The sequence below is a fragment of the Marmota monax genome, unplaced genomic scaffold (assembly GCF_021218885.2).
Source record: "Marmota monax isolate L192 unplaced genomic scaffold, Marmota_monax_Labrador192_F-V1.1 WCK01_AAM20220418_F8-fsc00061, whole genome shotgun sequence".
In the NCBI taxonomy this organism is placed as follows: Eukaryota; Metazoa; Chordata; class Mammalia; order Rodentia; family Sciuridae; genus Marmota; species Marmota monax.
The window spans coordinates 325,889-346,604 of record NW_026695230.1 but is presented as its reverse complement, the minus strand read 5'-3'; the positions used below and the strand labels follow the sequence as shown (position 1 = coordinate 346,604).

At 33.3% G+C, this 20,716-nt stretch overlaps 1 protein-coding gene across 4 annotated transcripts in view; it reads left to right on the top strand.

Annotated features, from left to right (window-relative positions):
• The window catches only part of Ano3 (anoctamin 3), a 394,245-nt gene that overhangs the window by 275,832 nt on the left and 97,697 nt on the right, over positions 1-20,716 (top strand). For all 4 annotated transcript variants that reach the window (XM_046438219.2, XM_046438221.2, XM_058577029.1 and 1 more), the window contains 3 exons: positions 4,550-4,650; positions 13,000-13,044; positions 18,688-18,819. In XM_046438219.2, coding sequence (XP_046294175.1) covers positions 4,550-4,650; positions 13,000-13,044; positions 18,688-18,819 — 278 coding nt within the window. The remainder of the gene's footprint in view (positions 1-4,549; positions 4,651-12,999; positions 13,045-18,687; positions 18,820-20,716) is intronic.

The following is a 20,716-nucleotide window of genomic DNA, read 5'->3' as shown; positions in this document are numbered from 1 at the left end:
TATAGCAAAAGAGAGATTAAGTTAGTTGAGGAAGTTAGAAACCAAGACAGTCCATGCTACTTAAAAAGACATATATGTGTGTGGGTGGGTAGTATGTGTGTGTGTTTGCATTTAAATTTATATATATATTTAAAGTTAAGGCATACAAAATTAGACATGCTCTGTGTATGCACTTAGATTGACATTTTACTCATTGACAGTAGTCATTTTAATGCAGAAACCTCCTTTCAGAGCATCCCTTTATTTAAAGTTATTGGATTATTTCACATCCTGATGGTTGACAGTGATGAATTAATAATCAGTATCTGGCAAGCTGTTCGTAGTGCTAATTAGGATACTGACACAGTGCCCTCTTCCAGATCAGTTCAGACTTATTGGTTTTCTTATCCTCATCATCTCTTGCTTAGGAATAAGTTCAATACAATGTGTACCCAAAACAAGTCCAACATCCATTCATTCAACAAATGCTTGGTGAGTTTCCACTGTGAGTTTAACACAGAGATGGCTACTGTGGATATGTCAATGAATAAAACAATGTATTTTTTCTTGGGACACTTGCATAACTAATAAGAAAATAAAACTACTATAGAGGGAAAAAAAGATTGATGTAAAAGGAATAGGACAGGGACAGGCAAGTAGTAGTGAGTGAGCCAACGACAGGAGTGGAGTGAGGGAGGCAAAGAAGTGGTGGAAGTGGTTGTGGAGACACTCAGGGTGAGATATGAAGAGCTGTGCACTTCACTGGAGAAAGTAGTTTCACTCCAGATGAAGTGGGGTTCTGAGAAATGGCATGATCCAAAATGAAGAATCCCTATCTTTCTAGGAACAACCAATGTGCTAGCAGAAGACAATCTAAATATGTACAGATAAACAAAACTTTCAAAGCAACTATAAAGTCTATAGAAGTATAATCTTGTTGTTGTTTGTTTTTAGAGTTTATTCCCAGTTTATATTATCAGAGGAAAAGAATTTAACCATTTAACTTAAAATCTTGATTCAGGTCACTGTACTTCACAGAGTTTTTCCCAAATCATAGGTTGTTACTGGCTTTAGGGTTGTGTGACTCAAAGGTCTATTGGACAGCATAGGAAACTAAGACACAGGATCCACTAAAGAAGAACCAGACAACTACTTCCTAAGGGGAAGAAACAAGACAAAGACTCCAGGGAAGCTTTGTGATTCATTGGCATATTGGCTGGCATCTATTTGAGAGGCATGCCCTCACATAAGAAAGCGTATTAAGAATTGATCACTCTCAGGCACTGCAATTCCGTCTCTCATGACACAGAAGCCCTATGAGGCAGAGATCACTCTCTTTACTCCTCCGTGAGGAAACTGTGCATCAGAGGGGTCACCTAATCAGTTTAAACTTCTTAAAGATAAGAAATGGTAGAAAAGGAATGTATACTGAAGTCTCTGAGGTTCTAAACCCTGTACGTTTTTCTACCAGTCCATGTGGGTTAGGATCGAAGACATTTAAATTGTGCTTGGTAAGTGGAAGGCAAGTAGGTGTAGCACCCGTAGCTGACACCACAATTTCAAGAGAGATATGTTTATTATAATTTTAAATATAAGAACTTTTGAATTAATAATGTAGGAAGAGTTATAATAAAATATGAAATGCATCTTTAACTGGCCCTGAATGGAGAAGTGATTTAAATAGATGAATACTTAAGCTTTTTTTATATTACAAAAAGACTGTGTCTTGTGCTGAGAATTGAACCCAGGGCCTCCAGCATGCTACACAAGGGCTATACGGCTAAACTACAGAAATCCAGAGCCTTGAAAATGTTTTGTTATCTATACAACTTCTACACCTAAATCTTTCCACAAAGTCTGGAAAAGGGCCTGGAATATCAACCTCATAATGTTTTTCTTTTCCTTGATTATTGACTGATTAAAAGGTGTATAGATATTTGTGACATACTAAGCCTATTTCTGTCTCTGTTTATTATGGTTTTTATAATCCTTTACTTTTAATTTGAAGCAAACAAATTCCAAGTAGGAAAAGGTTTTTCAAATTATACTGGCATGATCGCACCTTTTATTACCCACCCCACATCGTGATTTGCAAGATACTAGTACCTCAGTAAGGTAAAATGGAAAGGCAATCCATGATGCAAAATGTTTGATCTTCAACATACTTTATTGTATGCTTGTATATTTTCAGCAAGTACATACATATCAAACGGTCTTGAGAAGTTTATTGGAAAAGCCTAAAATTCACTTGATCATGGAATGGCCCCACTTCTTTTTCTTTCCTTTTCATTTCTTTCTTTACTTTTAAGCAAATGGTGATCTGTGAAAGTGCCTGCCCAATAAATAGAGTGAGCAGATTTCAGAATGCTTCTAAGTTGGAATATTAGTCCAGTGACATGGTTCTGTAACAAAACTGTTTAGAAATATTGGTAATACAAATACAATATGTTCTGGCAAGCCCACAAAATTATCCATATTTTGAATATTGGACTTTATGAATATAAAAATTTTAGATGTTAATTTCAAAACATGATTTTAAGTTAAAGTGCTAGATTTTTTTCCATATTTTTAAGCTTTTCAAAATTATGTATTTTTTGAGAGGTTACGTCTAGTTGAAATATAAATGAAAATGTTTACCAAAAAATAGTTCAGCTGTGTCCAACCTGGTAAGTGCCTTTATATGGAAGGAAAAAGCAGTTCTTTTATTACAGATGTTCACATGAATTAAAAGCCTTATAGAGCCGAGTCTGTGGCACATGCCTGTAATCCCAGCAGCTTGGGATGCTGAGGCTTGAGGACCACAAGTTCAAAGCCAGCCTTAGCATGAGGCACTAAGCAACTCAGCGAGATCCTGTCTCTAAATAAATACAAAATAGGGCTGTATATATTGCTTAATTGTCGAGGGTCCCTGAGTTCCATCCCTGGTACCAAAAAAAAAAAAAAGCTTTATAGGGTTCAGTGCTAGAATGCCACAGGTTTGTTTCATGCTCTGTGGGCCTGAGTCATGGCAGGATTACAGGAATTAACTGTGTAGGCCTTTTTAAGAGGTAGAATATCAACATGAGTGATATATAACACTTTGTCAGTTATTTAGCTGTTATGTTGGATTGCTGAAACAAAGCAAGGAATCTAAATGATTGTTCAGAAAGGCATCTAACCCTCGGACTAGTGTGTGATCAAAATATTTACATAAAGTGGATCTAATTCTGGCATTTATAAGGATTAGACTAGAGTTCCTCATTTTGTAAAAAATGTCTATAGATGTTTTTTGCTACACTTGTGACTGCTTAATTCCTCTGGTCTAGATAAAAGGCAGTTAAATCCTTGTGTCTTGATACAGGCAGAAATGGAACAAAAAGCCAGATTAGGCATGCAAATTTGACAGCTCTGTGAGGTCCTGGGTTTGTATGATTTACATAGTCCATTTTTCTTCCAGGCTTATCATTGAACCTAGTAAGTAGTTTGGAAAATCTAGTAGTAGTTATTTAAAAAAAAGAATACGGAAATTAATTAAGTAATTAAGTAATTATTGGTGAGAATTTGCAGTGTTTCTACCCTCTCTGAACAGAAATAAGAGGATCATTATGTCGAGTCCATATTAATATTACATAACTAAAAATAATTTCATAAAAAAAGAACAAATTGAGATCTTGAGTTTTTTGTAGTTTGTTTTCTGTTTTGTTTGTTTGTTGTTATTGTTGTTTTTTGGAGGACATTGGTACTGGGGATTGAACCCAATGGTGCTTAACTACTAAGCCACATCCCAGCCCATTTTTGTTTTAAATTTTGAGATGGAGTTTTGCTAAATTGCTAAGGCAGGTTTTGAAACTATGATTCTTCTGCCTCAGCCTCCTTAGCCTCTGGGATTATAGATGTATGCTCCTATGCCTAGCTAGAGATACTTATTTTGCTCAGAATTATTTAATTGAAGAATCTAGATATTGACAATGATTAATTTAAAACAATTCATTGATTTACATAGGTGATTGTTTCTTGTATACAATGGTGATATCAAGTAAGTGCTGATTTCCTGACTCACATAGAAGGCAGTATTAAGGCACTGAGGTTTTGCAAAATGATAAAGCTTTTTTGAGGGTTAACGACTTAGGAGGCAAGAGATAAGCTCAAATCTGTCCTTTTATTGGTTGATAGTGGGGAAATTTATAGGAGTGGATAATTGAGAAGTTGATTGTTGATTTTTATGAAGCTTTAGGGTTCTTTTGCATAGGCATAGATGGTCCCTATGCCTCTTCACAGGTCACAAGATTCTTTTGTGGGTTGGTTAATCATGTCCTGCCTGAGTGATTTTGATCTCATAATTTTAACAGGCCATTCTCCTGAGGAATTTGTGTCTAAGACTGTCTAGGCCTTAGCCGGTTTCATTGGCATTTTACATTTATTAAAGTTTTCCCCATTAAGAGTTTTTTATTCATAGAAACTTCATTTAAATCAGTGAGAATGATCAATGCATAAGCAATGGGATAATGTTTCTTCCTCCCAAATCAAACAATGGTATGCTATAATCGGTTCTGATTCTAAGTAATGATGTCTATCTTGCTATCCTTTGCAGCCAGCTGTTGCAAACCCTGATATAATGTTCATTAAAATCCATATCCCATGGGACACGCTGTGCAAGTATGCAGAGAGACTGAATATCAGGATGCCTTTCAGGTACTTGCAAAATTTATTTCATTCCATCTCAATGTGTATTGAGATGAGTCTGTCTTTCACAATATCCTAGAGCAATAAATGTATTCCTTTCTAAAAATAAATTGTTATTTCTTCTAAAATTTAGTGTATCTTGGGCATTTCCCCCCTATCTAATTTGTTTGCCTAATGTGGTAAGTTTTCTGGTTCTCTAGACCCCTTATATCATTTCAGGGTAGATTTACCTAGAGAGAGGATAAAATAATTATTTTCAAATTTCAACTTCTAGCAATCCCCAAGATCAATTTCACTTTCTATTTCAGATGGGTGAATATAATTCTTGTCATTTTTGTGGAAACTGGCAAGTGTAAATATATAGTATCTTTATATATAAATACAGAGTTCTTTCCTGTTAGAATTTAACAAGAATCATTTTTCAGGTTAGTTCAACCAGATCGTTTCTTAGTTCTGTCCTCAGTAGATGAATATAGGGTAATGAGAGGACTGCAGTTTTCAGTGATTTTCAGTCTTTCCTTTAGTCAAGCATAGATTGAAAAGCCAACTGTTTTCCTACCTTGAGTATCTGATGTTATATTCAGAATGTATCATGCTCCTCCATCATTTCTGAGAGGTAAATTCTACAGTGTCCTTACTGTATGAAAAGTGTAAGAGGTAAATTCTGAAGTGTCCTTATTGTAAGAACATTTACACTGACATGAAGCTCAATGTGTTCCATCAGCTGCTAAGAAGGTATAAAAGGTTCAGAGTGAATGAGAATCCAAGTAAAAGAACCTTGATAAATCTAAGTGAACAGTAGGATTCCAATTCAAAAAATGGAAAAAAAATTCTCGGACTTGGAAACATTTAAAGAGGCCAACTCTGAAAGGAGTTTTAATGCCCTTAAGATGTTTTGACAAACCTCTACATTATTGAGGTTAAGATATGAAACATCAATCCTAAACTTTTTAACTATATGAAACATTTCATTCTTTGAAAGACGCAACCTCAGTCAATGCCCAGAAATCAGAAACTCAGTAAGAATTGGCAACTACTGCAGGGTCTTGCCAACCATATTAGACTTTAAGACCTAAATTAGCTCATATTCATGACTGGATAGAGTTTAAGAGTTCTCTATGGAGATGGCATTCAGTGGATAAGCAAATAATACTGCAAAAAATATCTTGACAAAATCATAAATTGAAAAACAAATAAAGATTGTCTTTTCAGTTCCTCAACCTCTTGTACTGTTGATGGATAAGATTGCCAAGACAACCTGAAGTTTGCACATTTTTCTTAAAATTGATACCTGAAAGAAGCAAAGCAGGCTTGAAGATAATGCCTGTCTATGATTAGATTGTTGGAAATCTATATAGGGACTGATTTTGATTCAGGTGATAAAACTGAAGTGAGAATACACTTAAGCATGTACTTATGTAAACTACATTTCTTGACATCCAGAATTTTCCTCTTTTGGTACTGCAACCTTCTAAAAATTTTTGTAAATAGTTGGCTAGAGATGATAACAATTTATGTAGTATTCTGCTGATAATAGGGTTACTTTATTTACTCTTTGCTGTGATTTTTTTTCTTTGATCTGCATGTATTAATGTGACACAGAATCATACAGAATAAAAATAATGAGCTAAATTTTAACTTATTGAAGGATTTTGCAAGTAGTTACCTTCAAAATTAGCATAGATATGACAAGAATCTCCTTTCTTTATTCATACTTGGAATCAAACTTCTGAAACTTCATTTGAAAATGTTTTCAGTGAGCATTAAAAGTTTTCATATCTCTGCTTCCTCTCTTCTGCACATAATTTTCAAATGCATAAACATATTCACAGAAACTTAATTTATATTTTTGAAAATATAAACATTGCTATATTTAACATTAGAAAATGTAATTAAAGTAGAATGTACCTTTGAATTCAAAACAATTCATTTATAAAATAAATGGTGTAAAGGTTTCTTAAAATTGCAGGAAAATAGTAAATAATAAAATTTAAATTGAAGTATACATGATATTTAATTATTTATACAGTGTGACTTCAACCACAGAAAAAATGGATAGCAATATTATTAGAAATGTATTACAAATGATTGCTCTGATGGATAGAATTGTGTGTTCCTGCTACTTTATTTATACCTTACAAGATTATTTATTTTCCACAAGTTCTAATTTGATTAGATGTTAACACATGACATAAAAGAATTATCATAGTCAAGATAATGACCTGCTTTCTGATATCTGGACAAAATTGCTAAGAACTTGTCCAAATTAATCCTAATTGATTTCACTTGCCTTCATCCTGCCCCCATTTCTGCAATCAATGTTGCTTCTAAGAGTTTAAATAAACTTACAATTGTACAAAAAGGAGAAAGTCCTGAGCAATTGTCACTGTCATACCATTTAAGTGGGTTTCAGTATGGAGGCTATGGTGGGCCGAGTGAATATGAAATTAAAACATCTGACCAAACAGGGGCCACCAGACTCCTCTAGACTTTATACAAAACAGACATTTTCCAGGTGTCCTGAAGATTGGTTTCATTTGATGGATCTGAGTGGAGCCTCCATTACTAAGACACAGTTATACTTTCTATTCAACGTAAAAGGAAGTGATGCATATAATATAATATAATATAGTCTGTTTTAGTGACTATTACAAACACCAAAGACTGGGTATTTTAAGCAAAATTGTTTTCCTCATAGTTCTGGAGACTAGAAATCCATGATCTGGGAGCCAGCATGGCTGGGAGCTAGTGAGGGCCTTCTTTTCCTTTATTTACTCACATTACATAAACAAACAAACAAACAAACAAGCTAGATCTCTGGCCTCTTATTTTAAGGGTACTAGTCCCATTCATGAGAACTGACTGACCCTCATGACCAAATTACCTCCAAAGTACCCACCTCCAAATATCACTAGGTATTAGTTTTTCAACATATAAGTTTTCAACAAATATTTAGTTTATTGCCACCAGTAACATATGCTTGCTTTATCAAAATATTTGACTTTCATTATTTAAAAGATAGTTTTTCTTTCTTCATTAGTAGTTTAAAATATGTTCATTCTGCTCTAGTTTATATGGGGAAAAGTCATACAGACCATGACAACACCATCTATAGTGTCCTACTTTTCATATAGCTTTTTTCCACCCCATTGGTACTTTGAGATGGATTGTATTCATTTTTTAAAGATTGAAAGTCTAGGGCCTGGGATGGGCCTCCGAGGGAGAGCACTCGACTCGAATGCGTAAGGCACTGGGTTCAATCCTCAGCACCACATAAAGATAAAAAAAAAAAAATAAAGATATTGTGTCCACCTATAACTAAAAAATAAATTTAAAAAATAAAAAAAATTTTAAAAGATTGAAAGTCTATTAAATCACACCAGCCTTCTTTCTATCATGTTCCTTACTCTAGTTATTTTGCACAAATTTCAAGGAACTTACTATTAAAATAATTGATATTCTCATGTCATTTAAAAAATTGATTCATTCAATACCTTTTTAATTTCTTTAGAAGTATATTAAAAACAATTATCTTGCCAGACTGCAAGTGACTTCACTTTATATTCTTCAGAGTTTAAGTCTCCAGGCTGTGTGCTACATTTTCCTTTCATCCAAAGGGAGATTGGAAAGAGAATGCTCTTCTCAGTTTAATGTTTCTTTTTAATGATATTTATTTTTTCATTTCCTGGTAAAATTGTATTTGAAAGAAAAATTCATATACATCCAAGGGTCACAAAAAGAAAATTATTGAATTATGCAGTTACCATCTATTCTTATTGAAGATTGCCTGAAATTTATACTTTTCAGTTTTTTTAAAAAGTTTAGATTGCTGCATTAATTAAACTTTTGGAAAATAACATGGGAATTCCTGTGATATGACAATAAAAATATTAGAAAACATGCAGCATTTTTCAAAGCAAAGTAATACTACTTCCACAGAAACTTGAGAGAAAAATATCCTGTGACCAAATTTGTTGTTGAATTTTTAAGTGAACAAGTTAGTATATTTACTGTAGGAATATTTTTTAAGAAGTAGTTCTTCAGTCTTTAAAAAATGAATAAAATCTGTATTATGTCTGGGACAGGACTGGAGATTTTTATAAATATTTAATAAGCATCCAAATGATTCTGATGCTAATTATAAATAAATATGGTTTGGAGAAATTAATTTTAATATTCCTTATTTTAAAATAAATTTTAAGAGAGATTTTTAAAATATATTCTTTTGTTAATTTCCATCTAATGATGACATTCTCAGAAAAAATATTTGAGACATATTGGAACACAGGGTGGTTTTAGAACATCTTTCTAGATCAGTTTAAATAATAGATATAGCATTAACTAACCCTTAGTAAAAAAAATTCTTATATTTATAAGGTATTCCTAAAATTTGGCCTGCACATAATAAGAGAATATGCTATTCATATATAAAATAAGACAGAGTGTTTTCAAGATGATCAATTTAATCACCAATTCCCAAAAGGGATCACTTTCAAGAACATATATTTAAAACTTGAAGTACAGTTGGCTGGCCTTACCCATGGTCCATTGACCTGGAATCAAGGAACCACCAATCAAAAAAATTGAAAAAAACATTGCATCTATACTGAACATATACTGAATTTGTGGGTCATTATTCTTTAAACAATACAGTGTAACATCTATCTACAAAGCATTTACACTCTATTAGGCATTCTAAATAATCTAGAAACGTTTTGAAGTGTACTGCAGGATTTACACAGGTTAGTACTTTGCAAAATTACCTAAAACACTTCAGCATCTGTAGACTTTTGTATCTGGGGAAGACTCTGGAACCAATTTTATCTAAATTTTCTGAATAAATATATCTGTAACATTTTATTATAGCTAATTTTTCTAGCCATTTATTTCTTGTCTTTTCTTCCAAAATAGATATGGCCTATTATGTTTGAAATAATATTTCAAAAACAATCAATAAAATTTTAGGTGCAATAGTTCATATTTTCTATTTTTTATCATATCATAAAGGATTTAGCCTATGTCTTCAATATTTTAGAAATGTCAAAGTCCACTTTTAGTGTTTTCCTTTTGATTCATAGGTTATCCTTTTACATTTTTACCTCTCTCTCACATTCAAATTGTCAACATATTTTAAGAAGTTTCAATGATCTCACAGCTTCTCAGATTGAGTTCCTAGGTGAAGTCCATTTCACATTTCTCCTCAAGTTCATCCTCTCACAAATATTTAAACATAGGAAATATGGAGTATTGTTTTAAAACATTAAGAACAATATTTTTGTGCAATAAGGATTAAATTTAGATCTTTTTTATGCAAAGAAAGCCACTCAAGAATAAAACAAAAATATGCAGGTGCTTCCTATATAGAATGAATAGAAGCAGAGTCTCTGATGTTGTCAAGAAGTAGCAGGCACCCATCCATTGGCCTCCTCACTTGGCCCAGCAAACATCTCCACAAGTGGCCCCTGACAATGTGGAGTTGACTGGAAACAGTAATTTTGATAGTTATTTACTTTGACTTTTGAGTGGTAGGTATGTGGATAAATTCAGCCCTAATGCAAGATCTAAAATAGCAAGAATCTTAACAATGAAAACTTAAGGGGAAAATAAAGCTCTAATATGTGAACAGTTTGCAGTTAATAAATTACCAGATGGAGAATTAAAGGTAGAAAGGATTTGATACTGTAGGTTTATTTATGCAGGACAACAAAGGGGAATTGCAGGTTGTTGATGACTTCATGCATTAAAGATACACTACATATTATTGGGAAAATAGAATTAGAAACAACCCCTCAAACACAGAAAATTTTGCTACAATGATATACAGGAAAGAAAACAATGTTATTATAGAACAAACATTAAACCACTTCACAGCCTGCCACTAAGAGTTTGAAAGGGAAAATCACTTCCTGTTGCATAGCCAATCAGGTACAACTCTGCATACCTGTTGTCAAGATAAACATTAGAGAGTCCTAAAGTGAAAGGACTTGGCAATACCATTTTCAAACATAATTCATAGTAGATTCACTAGATAATTGGTGTGTTCCTTGGTTTATTAGTTTTATGGAGAAGAACAATTAAACTTATGTTTCTTTGTGACAAATGGTAATTCTGCACCTTGGAGTGAGAATCCTACCCTCCCACAAAAACTGGGAGATGGAGATGCTATCCCATGGATGTTCACATTTTAAACAGATGACTTCTAGGCCTGAAAGGAGGTATCTTGGGTCATCAAGCTCACGAAAGCCCAATGGAGTTTTCTGAAGGATTTATATAGATTTCAAAGGAAAGAGAAAGTACTTATGGAGACAGATCTTCTCAAGTAAATGCACTAAGAAAAGGGAGGGAAGAAAAGTCCTTTACTTTTTTAACAGAGAATTAAGTATCTGAATTTTAATTTTCATTTGCTCTTAAAATCAGTCTAAAAGGTGTATGTATTCATCTGGTATATTTTTTCCAGTTATCCTTTATTTCTCCCAAAATGTTTTTACAACAAAAAATTAAGAGAAATATTTCAGATTAACAGCAATTAATATAGAGAATAGGGTTTACTCCAAATGCAACCCCTCCCAATTACTTTTCTACCACTCCCTCACTATATCCCCTACTGATAATTGCATCTAAAACATTGTCTCCTGTGAATCAAGTGCCTGTATTATTTTGATGGTGGAACATTTTAAAACCAATTTCCTTTATATATATATATATATTTTAAAAAAATACTACATGTAGTGAATGTTTATTAAACATAAAATTATCTCAGGCACTGAATGAGTTAAATGCAACTATTGATTAAACTGGGGTTCATTCATTTATTCATCAGCCATCTGAGTGCTTACAATTTATTAAATAATGTGTGGAGTGTTCACCAGCCACACAAAGTCAAGTAAAATAGAGCTGTTGTACTAAGGATCACATACTTGACAATAGTGAACAGTTATTAACCTCAGATTAAATGGCTCAAGACAGTCTGTGCAGAAGAGGTTCAGAAACAAGATGAACAGTACAATAGAGATTGAATAATGTCTGAATACAAACTTTTTTTCTGTTTGAAAAAAAGGAGAAAGAAATTTAAAATGAGACTTCAGAATTGATAGAGGGAGCTTTGAAATCCTATGTTTGAATTTAGTGTTGGAATATTTAAATGACACTTTTAAAATTCTTTTCTAATAGTTCAACCAGGAATTACAGTGAAATAAGGTATTTCAGAAAATTTTAAAAACAGCTAATAATGTTTAACTAAATATGTTATCCTGATTCAGCCATACTTTATGGAGGCCACCCCATGAAGGAGTTTACTGGTCCTCTAAGTGGCTTTTGGTGGTTAAAAAGAAAGGCATTTTATAAGGCCCAGATTAGGACATTCTGACCTGCAGGTTCAGGATACAGAGAAGATCATTTAGAAGACAAAACAACCTCTGCCACCAGAATTTTTACTTTCTCTGATTCCAGATCTGCTGTATCCCTGCTTTTAACATGGACATTTCCCCATTCCTGTCATCTGAAAGCTTAACATCAGATCTGAGACCCCCTCATCATCTGTGTCTTGCTCACTGACCATAACTTCTTTCACAATGAACCTCTATTTTCAGTATTTACTCTAAATCTGACCAAATTAGTTGCAGTTCCCTGAATCTTACAATGTCGTTCTTGCCCCCTTGTCCATCTTATGTGCTGCTACCTATGTCCGAAAATGCCATGTATAACACTACCCAGGTGTTTACTTTCACTATGCTTCAAGGTAATACATCCTCTGGGAAGACTTCTCTGTCTCCTTTCTCTTCCACCTATTAAAAAGCAGTGGTGATCTCCTTCCTCAGTATTTCCATAGCACTTCCTGTTTTCCTACATTGTCACACTTAATTATAGCTGTCCCCTTATTGCATTAACTATAAAGAAAACACCTTGAAGGCAGAGATCTTCTTTGTTCTTTAAATGTTTAATGATTATACCTTATCTTTACTTGGCACATCAGAAGTATATGTTACATATGATTAGATGGAAGGGTGGATAAATGGATGGTTGCACAGGTGGATGGATGGATCAATGACTTCATATAACTTATAAGAAAATAATCTGGTTTTAGTATGCATTGAATGGCAGAAGACAGACTTTTAAAAGAGAATTTAAAATAATATATCCAAAAAGGCACTATTGATTTTTAAATGGTTTTGTTATTAGGAACTTGGATTCTGAAATTAAAATGATATAAACTCATTTTTTTATATTACTGTATACTGAATTATTTCATGTTTCTGAAGTTCTGAAGCATATGGATCTTTGATATTGAAATACTTAGTATTATTTAATGTTGTCATTCTCTGCTTTCACTTTTCTCATTTGACTTTTGTTGTTTTTCAGGAAAAAATGCTATTACACAGACCGGAGGAGTAAATCAAAGGGCAGGTTGGTGCATAATGCTTAAATTTGTTTATGAGCAGCTCTCATTCAGGGAGAAAAGAAGAAGAAATGTTATTATCCATAACAGCAGTTGTGAATTTTAGGATGGATATTTTATTGATTTGTTCAAACATTTCAAAATGACTTATGCCAAACTGAACTGTGTTTAAAATCAGATAATCACTTTGCTACTATTTATCATTGCCATTGCTGGAATCCTCCCATGACATAATATTATGGAAGAATTTTAGTTGCAAGTTAACATCTTAAAAGATTTTAATTTTAAAAATAATTATAAAATCACTCTGGGCATGGTGGCTCTTGCCTGTAATCCCAGAGGCTTGGGAGGCTGAGACAGGAGGATTTCGAGTAGAAAACCAGCTTCAGCCACAGGGCTAAACAACTCAGTTAGACCCTGTCTCTAAATAAAATACAAAATAGGGCTGGGGGGCTGGGAATGTGGCTCAGTGGTTGAGCACCCAGAGTTCAATTCTTGGTACCCACCCCCCAAAAAAAACCTGTAAAATTAGGATCAATGAATAAATGATGACTCACTAGAGAAATAGAACAATCTACCTACCAAAGATTTGCAGGGACATTCAGTGAAATTATCTTATCAGAAGCACTAGAATCCAGAGTAATGCAGTGGTTTACTAAGGTCATAAAATATTTTTTGCATTATAAACCTAATTAAATTCTGCCACCTTAATTTACCTGTCTTATGCTAGTATTAAAAATGAGCTTCTTTTCAAGAAAAAGCTTCATCTAAAGCCTCAGCTATTCACCTGTTGTAGTAAAGGGTAACTGTGGAAAGGAATTAAACAAGCCACAATTCTAAAACAGAAGAAATTCTTTAACCTGAGTCATCTTGGCACTATTTCACTGGAGGAAATGAGCTTCCTTTAATGAACACTTAAACAAAAGGCTTTATACACTTGGCTGTTTTCCTGCTCATTGCAGAAGATTCAATTTGCAAAGACAAAATACAAGAATGTGGTAAAATGAGTTCCATTGACAAATGTTGTAGGAGATAACAATTCAGAATATACAAAAGCTATAAAACCCACAGTATGAATAAGAGACCATTTTAGGAAAGGATTCAATAAATCTAGTTCCTGTCCCAAAGAAAATCACTTAATATAACTTCAAACTTTATAAACCTTTATGGGAGAATATTGACTCCTTTTAAGCATTGAATTTAGGTTTGATAGGATTTAATGACAAGAAAGTAAATCATGGAGAAGAAAATCTTGAAGTTAGAATAATTATCACAGAAATTAGTACAATGAATTATTAAATAATTAATGATGGTTCTAAACCAAGTCATATATTTCTGCCAGGTTAGTGCTCTGAGTTACAATGAACCCTTGTTAATTCTTCTGTAGATATTGGTCCTGGTCTATGTAGCAAATTTCCAAAGTCATATTTACATAATAAAGTCAAAGTCACTGAAATCTTACAATACATAAATTTATAACTGCATGTTTCCTTTTCTCTGCTATGTATATGCCTGTCCAATGTTGGATGGTTGATAAAGTCTCTTTATTTTGGTCCCCTTTAGTCAGCTACCATGGAATTAGTGAGACTTTGTGACTACACAGTTACTGGGTTTTCTGTTGAACAGGCGTTTTTCTTTCAAAGACTTGCAGAAAAATAAATCCTCCTATTAAAATCTCCAAAAAGTCTATATAAAGTTATCACTTTCATTTTTAAATTTCTTTCTAGAATATATTCTAAATATATGTATATTAAATACTAAAGAAACACCATATTTGTATAAGAAATATTTCTTTTTCTGTTTTCAAGCAAACCAGAAAAACAACTGTATCATCTATTTCAAAATGTTTAGTCTTTCAGTATTTTCTGTTTACTCCATAAAATTAAAATTTGGTTTTCAAATTTTCCAAGTGATTATCAGAACCTTAACTATAATCTGTCCCTTTACATTTTGCTTATTACTAATAGTTTCCTTTGTTTTTTGGCTTCATGAATGCAAATAGGGAGGAGCAGGGAATAAATAAATAAATAAACTCTTTATGAAAGAGTTTATAAAACATTTATATTATATATATTTATATTTATATATTATGTAACATTTTAAATAGAAAAAATATCATGTTATTTTTTCTGAGCTTATATGTTCAATTAAGGAATTGACTGGTTCCTATTTTTTTAAATGATCTTTGAAGAAGAAAATTTAAGAACAGTGTGTGTGTACATGTGTGTCTTCATTATTGATATAAGATCATAAAACTCAATCTATAGACATATTGCAAAGTGAGAAATTAAAATCAAATATGCCCAGTTAGTTTTACTTGTGCTTTTTCTTTCTTGAAGTGAAAGATGTTTTGTTCATTGTTTAATTTTGAACAGCAAACACTAGGGGATAAATAAACAGGCAATTATCCAGCTTTTGAAGATCATCATTTTTTCAGGGAAGGTTGAAAGGAAATAACCATAGTTTTATTATTGCTGCAATTTACTTTTTATTTACAAAGCATTTCCACATTCGAATATAAAAGCAACTTCAAAATTACCTGAAAGGGAGTCAGAACAAAGAGTAGCCAGTTTTGCAGATCTAGGAAAATAAATGACTCGCTCTTCACCCCATCCACACTGCCTTCCTCAGCTCTCTGCTGCTTTGGCAGAGTTTGTGATTTGACTAAATTGTTTTGACCCTTTAATCCAGATTTATATTCAATTTCCATAGAATTCTCAGCTTTTCCCTGATTTTAGCAAAGGACTTTGAAGCTCTATTAGAAGTCGTCTTCACATTATACCATGAAATCTTGCATTTGCAAGTCCAAATGTATTAGATAATATTGGAGTACAGTGTGGCAGTTGCAACAATAGAAATAGTAGTGGCAATATTCTTTTCACTATTATTAGCATAATATTTATTGGATGCAAACAATGAGCTGTGCCTGGTGGCATCAGACATTGTCCCTTTAATCTCAAAATATTCTTTTGTTTAAAGGATGAACAAGATCCTTGTATCTTAGTATTCAAATTCAGGTCAGAATTCATTTACCATCACATCAGGAAATATGTGTGAAAAGCCTAAACTGATAATATTGTTTGTTTTCTATTAGCAGAATAAGTGAAAATTTGAACACTCTTTTACTTGGTTTATTTTAAAATTTTTAAAAATTCACCTTTGTTTCTACTTTGTCATTTCATCTGAAACAGAAGGTTCTTGGGTGCCATGACACAACAATAGTTTCCAAGTACAGTTGGAGTATTTCCTTTTCTCTGATTCTCCTGGCCATTTTTCTAAAATAGGGCAGATGGAATTACTTCTTCTCCTTAGAGCTAAGGAACCTGAATCTCAGACTGGAAATGTGTAGTCCAATTTCAAAGACTGGAAATTTCAGCACTAGAACATTCATCTTACATTCCTATTCCACTGGTTTTATTCAGATTTTTTGTTGATTCTTTTTAGTTATACATGACAACAGGATTCATTTTGCCTTAATTATAAAATCATAGAATATAATTTTTTCTAATTCCATCTTCAGGACTTCCACATTTTTCTTTCTCTCTATCCCTGTTCCCTCCTTTCTACCTTACTGATCTTTCTGCTATTCACAAATTTTTTTTTTTCCAAATTAGTGCTTTGTGGACATACATTGCCTTTTCTTTTTTCCAATTTGTTCTTTTTAGATATACATATGTATTTTGACATGTTATACATAAGTGGAGTACTGTACTTAAAAAGCTGGATCAATCATTTTATAATCTACTTAATATATTCTACATGTCTATGTTCTGGCCTCTGGGATATGGGGATAAATTAACTTGGATGCTTTCTTTGTAATGAGAAGCAGCACCACCTCCTATATGGATTGATTATTTCTTTATTATTATTATTATTATTATTGTTCATTTTATTATTTATTATTATTTATTTTAGATTAGAAAGAGATGCTATGATCCCTCCAAAACCAAAAATAACCAGCAGCTATTTGATAATATAACTTGGCAGAGGAAATATCAAGATTTTTACATCCAGAACTCTGTAGCAGGATTTGATTCTTATTTCAATTTTTGCATGATAATTTTTCCATAATAGAATTGAATGAAATAAGTCTTAAGATACATATTGACTGCCTGCTCACTGCTGTCCTAAATTTTTTGGAAGGTCAAACAAAGTCAGCTATACAAATATTGAAATATGTTGTACTTGTCTGGGAACATATTTTGTCCTAATTCTTCCACTTGCTGTTGCAGAAGATGCCAAAAATCGCCCAGCAGAACCTCATAGTTTGTAAATATTACATTTTTTTTTTTTTTTTTTTTTTTAGTGAACATAGCAATCATAGCTGCTATAATAGTAACTTAGGATGCAATTTTTCAGAATCAACTCTGGAATCAATCTCTCTCTCTCTTCTCTGTAAAACAAATATGATTCTAATCAATATAAATATAGCACACAGGTTGATTGTCTTTTAGAGTTGGGGCCAAAGTGTCCTGATGTTAGAATTCCTAAAACAGTATTTAATGTAGTACATGCCTGGTGTCTATACTCAATTCATATCAAAATATATAGAACCATGAATATTCCCTAGGAGCTACCTAGAAATGCAGAACCTCAGGCCCCATACCTTACTGAGTCAATATCTGAATTCTTTTTCTTCTCCTTCTCCTTCTTCCTTTTATTAATTTTTTTTTCATTTTGATATCATGGTAGTGGGGATTGGAACCCAGAAGCACTTAACCACTGAGACACATCCTCAGCCCTTTTTCATTTAGAAACAGGGTTTCGAGGAGCTGCTTAGGGCCTCACTAAGTTGTGAAGCTAGCTTTGAACTCAAAATCCTCCTGCCTCAATATCCTGAGTTGCTGGGAATACAAGTGTGAGCTACCATGCCTAGCCAATATATGCATTTTACTAAAATATTTGGGTCCTTCATATGACCACTAAAATCTTAAAATGACTGCAAAGGCTCTATACCCCAGTCTTCCTTGTTGTTAGTGATCAGGTTTAATTAAAGCACCAAATAGCAACTTTCCAACAAAGTCAATATTATTTTGAATTTATGAGTGAGGAAACTGAGGCAAGAAGTAGTTTAACAACTTACACAAATTCACACAGCTAATGCAATGCAGAGCTCTGTTTTAACCCAGTTTTATGGGACTTCAAAGTTGTTTCCATTTCTATTGCAGTCATAGCCGCCAGTACTAATAAAGAAGTGTGCAAAATCATTTATTTATTTATTTATTTAGTCTTTACTTTGAACACGCATATTGCTGTTTCTTTTTTTAATGAATTAAGAAGTAGTCTATAGTTAGATTGGATAGATGATAACATAAAGTTTTAATAAATATATCATGATACTTTTTTTATACTCTTGTCTACCATCATATTTATAGTGATTCTGAAATATTTTCCACAAGGTTTTTGTTCATGAAGATACATAATTGCTCTGAAAGAATGTAAAGAAAAACAGGACTTGGCTTGTTTTGCTATTTATTTCTTCTGTATTGAAAAGAAGTGTGTGTGTGTGTGTGTGTGTGTGTGTGTGTGTGTACGTGCATGCGCCTAGCTTTTTAGAATTCATGCTTTAGTACTTGAGGAAATTATCATGGAAGGTTGGCATGGCTATGGAATACCACCTAACCTGGTTCTATGATGTAACTTTCTTTCAGGTTGCAAAATTATTTTAAAAGAATAAAAAAGTGGATGTCCCAAAATCCGATGGTTCTTGACAAGTCAGCTTTTCCAGACCTTGAGGAGTCAGACTGCTACACTGGCCCCTTTAGCAGAGCACGGATTCACCAGTGAGTTCCTGTCTCTTCTGCCACCTGTTTTTGTGTCTTTCATTATCTGTGATTTGTTTATAGAATAAAAATTCCTGTGACCATTGTTATTGTTAACCAAATGGGGTCAGCTAAAAAAAAAAAAAAATTCTGCTCTTTCTTTGCAACCCAAGAAACCAGACTGATCTTTGAAAAGCATCCATCAGATCACAGAGAGGCCTTACTTAATCTCCCATGCCCATGGCCTCCCATTGTACTTGTAATAAAATTCAAATGTCTTTCTTATCATCTGCCTGTGGATGCAGATGCTGCAGTTCCTTCCCAACACTCTGACTTCAACTCTGCATTTTCCACATTTACTTAATCCAGTCATGAAAGCCTTGGTTCAATGAATCAGCTACTGGTGTATCATCCCAAACCAGAGCTTTTATTCTTGATGTTCTCATTGCCTGACATGCTCTGCCCCCAGACCTCTGCATGGCATTTTCCCTCTTATTATTCTGCTCCCACTCAACATTACCACCTCAGAAGACCTTCTCTGAACACTCTGCCTCTGGGCCCCTATTCTCTATGCCATTCTCCTGTTTCATCTTTCTTCATGTACCTTACATGTAATTTTGTTATTTATATGTTAGTTTTTATAATCTGTTTTATTCCTCCTTAATGTAAATCCAGGAAAATAGAAATTTACTTGCTTAAGAAATATTTCTTCCAAAAATGCTTCCTCAGTCTATAAGTGAGAAAACCATCAGAATGGAGGATATCTCTTCTGCTACCTGTAATTAACAAGATCCTGAATTTGTGCATCCCAATACAGATAAAACATAGAAACTGTAAAGAACTCATAATCTAATAAAATAGACAAATGTACATATTAAGTGTAAATCAATATTAAGAAAGACACAAATTAAATATACATTAAGAGGAAAGGCTCTTGGAAACCTTTTAAAAGGAAACAGCCCTTTACAACTGATTAAAAAACAAGGGAGTAAGGAGGGGAGAAGAAGAACAAATGTTGAAGACAGAGCAAAATCCAGAGGAAAAGAAGCAGACAATTTTACAGTGACGATAAACTGAACAATTTAACAGATGATCAGATACAAGAAGCCAGAACTGTAAGAAATAAGACTTGAGTTTTAGGTTGTAATACAAGCATAGAGATCCATGGAGGGAAATGAGAACTTTAATTATGCTCATATTGGAAAGCTCCTGACAGGCTAAAAGTAGAGGAGTACTCTAAGGATCAGAGTCATGCTTTCTTTAAAGTATATAAAAGGACGGGGGAAAGTTGATTGTCTAGTTATGAGGACATTCTTCTCATAATGCCACCGAGAATAAGTGGGGTAGTGCCAAAGCTGGAGAGGTAGTTCAGTTAGATAAGTTACTTTCTGTGGCAATTATTTGAATGTTGAGGGTGAAGACAAAGCAAGGATTATAGCAGACATAATATTCAAAGTGCCTGACGAAATGGTAGTTCATCATTCACAGAGATAAAGCAACTGGAGAGGGGAAGTGTCAGAAGTTGAGTAAGACCCATTACACTCTGTTTTTTATTTTTATTTTTTTGAGACTCCCAGATTATGATAAAGTAGATGTTGAACAGAACTTTCCTCTTTCATAGGATCCTGTTTTGCACTTTACATCATAGACATTTGCATGGTCACCTTGCTTCTCTTTCCAAAAAGGGACAATACAAGGAATGAAACAGAAAAAAAGATTATGTATGGATCTTTGCAAAGTCTTGAAGATAAGATAGCTAGATTGTAAAATGTGGCAGGGGGACCATTTCCATTTTTAATGCATCTATTTGGAATTAAATTTCTTAAGGTAGTATAAAATTTATGTGAGCAAGTAGACAATCAATTTTCTTCTTATTCCATGCTAAAAGAGAAATATTGTGTACCTAGACTTCCTCATA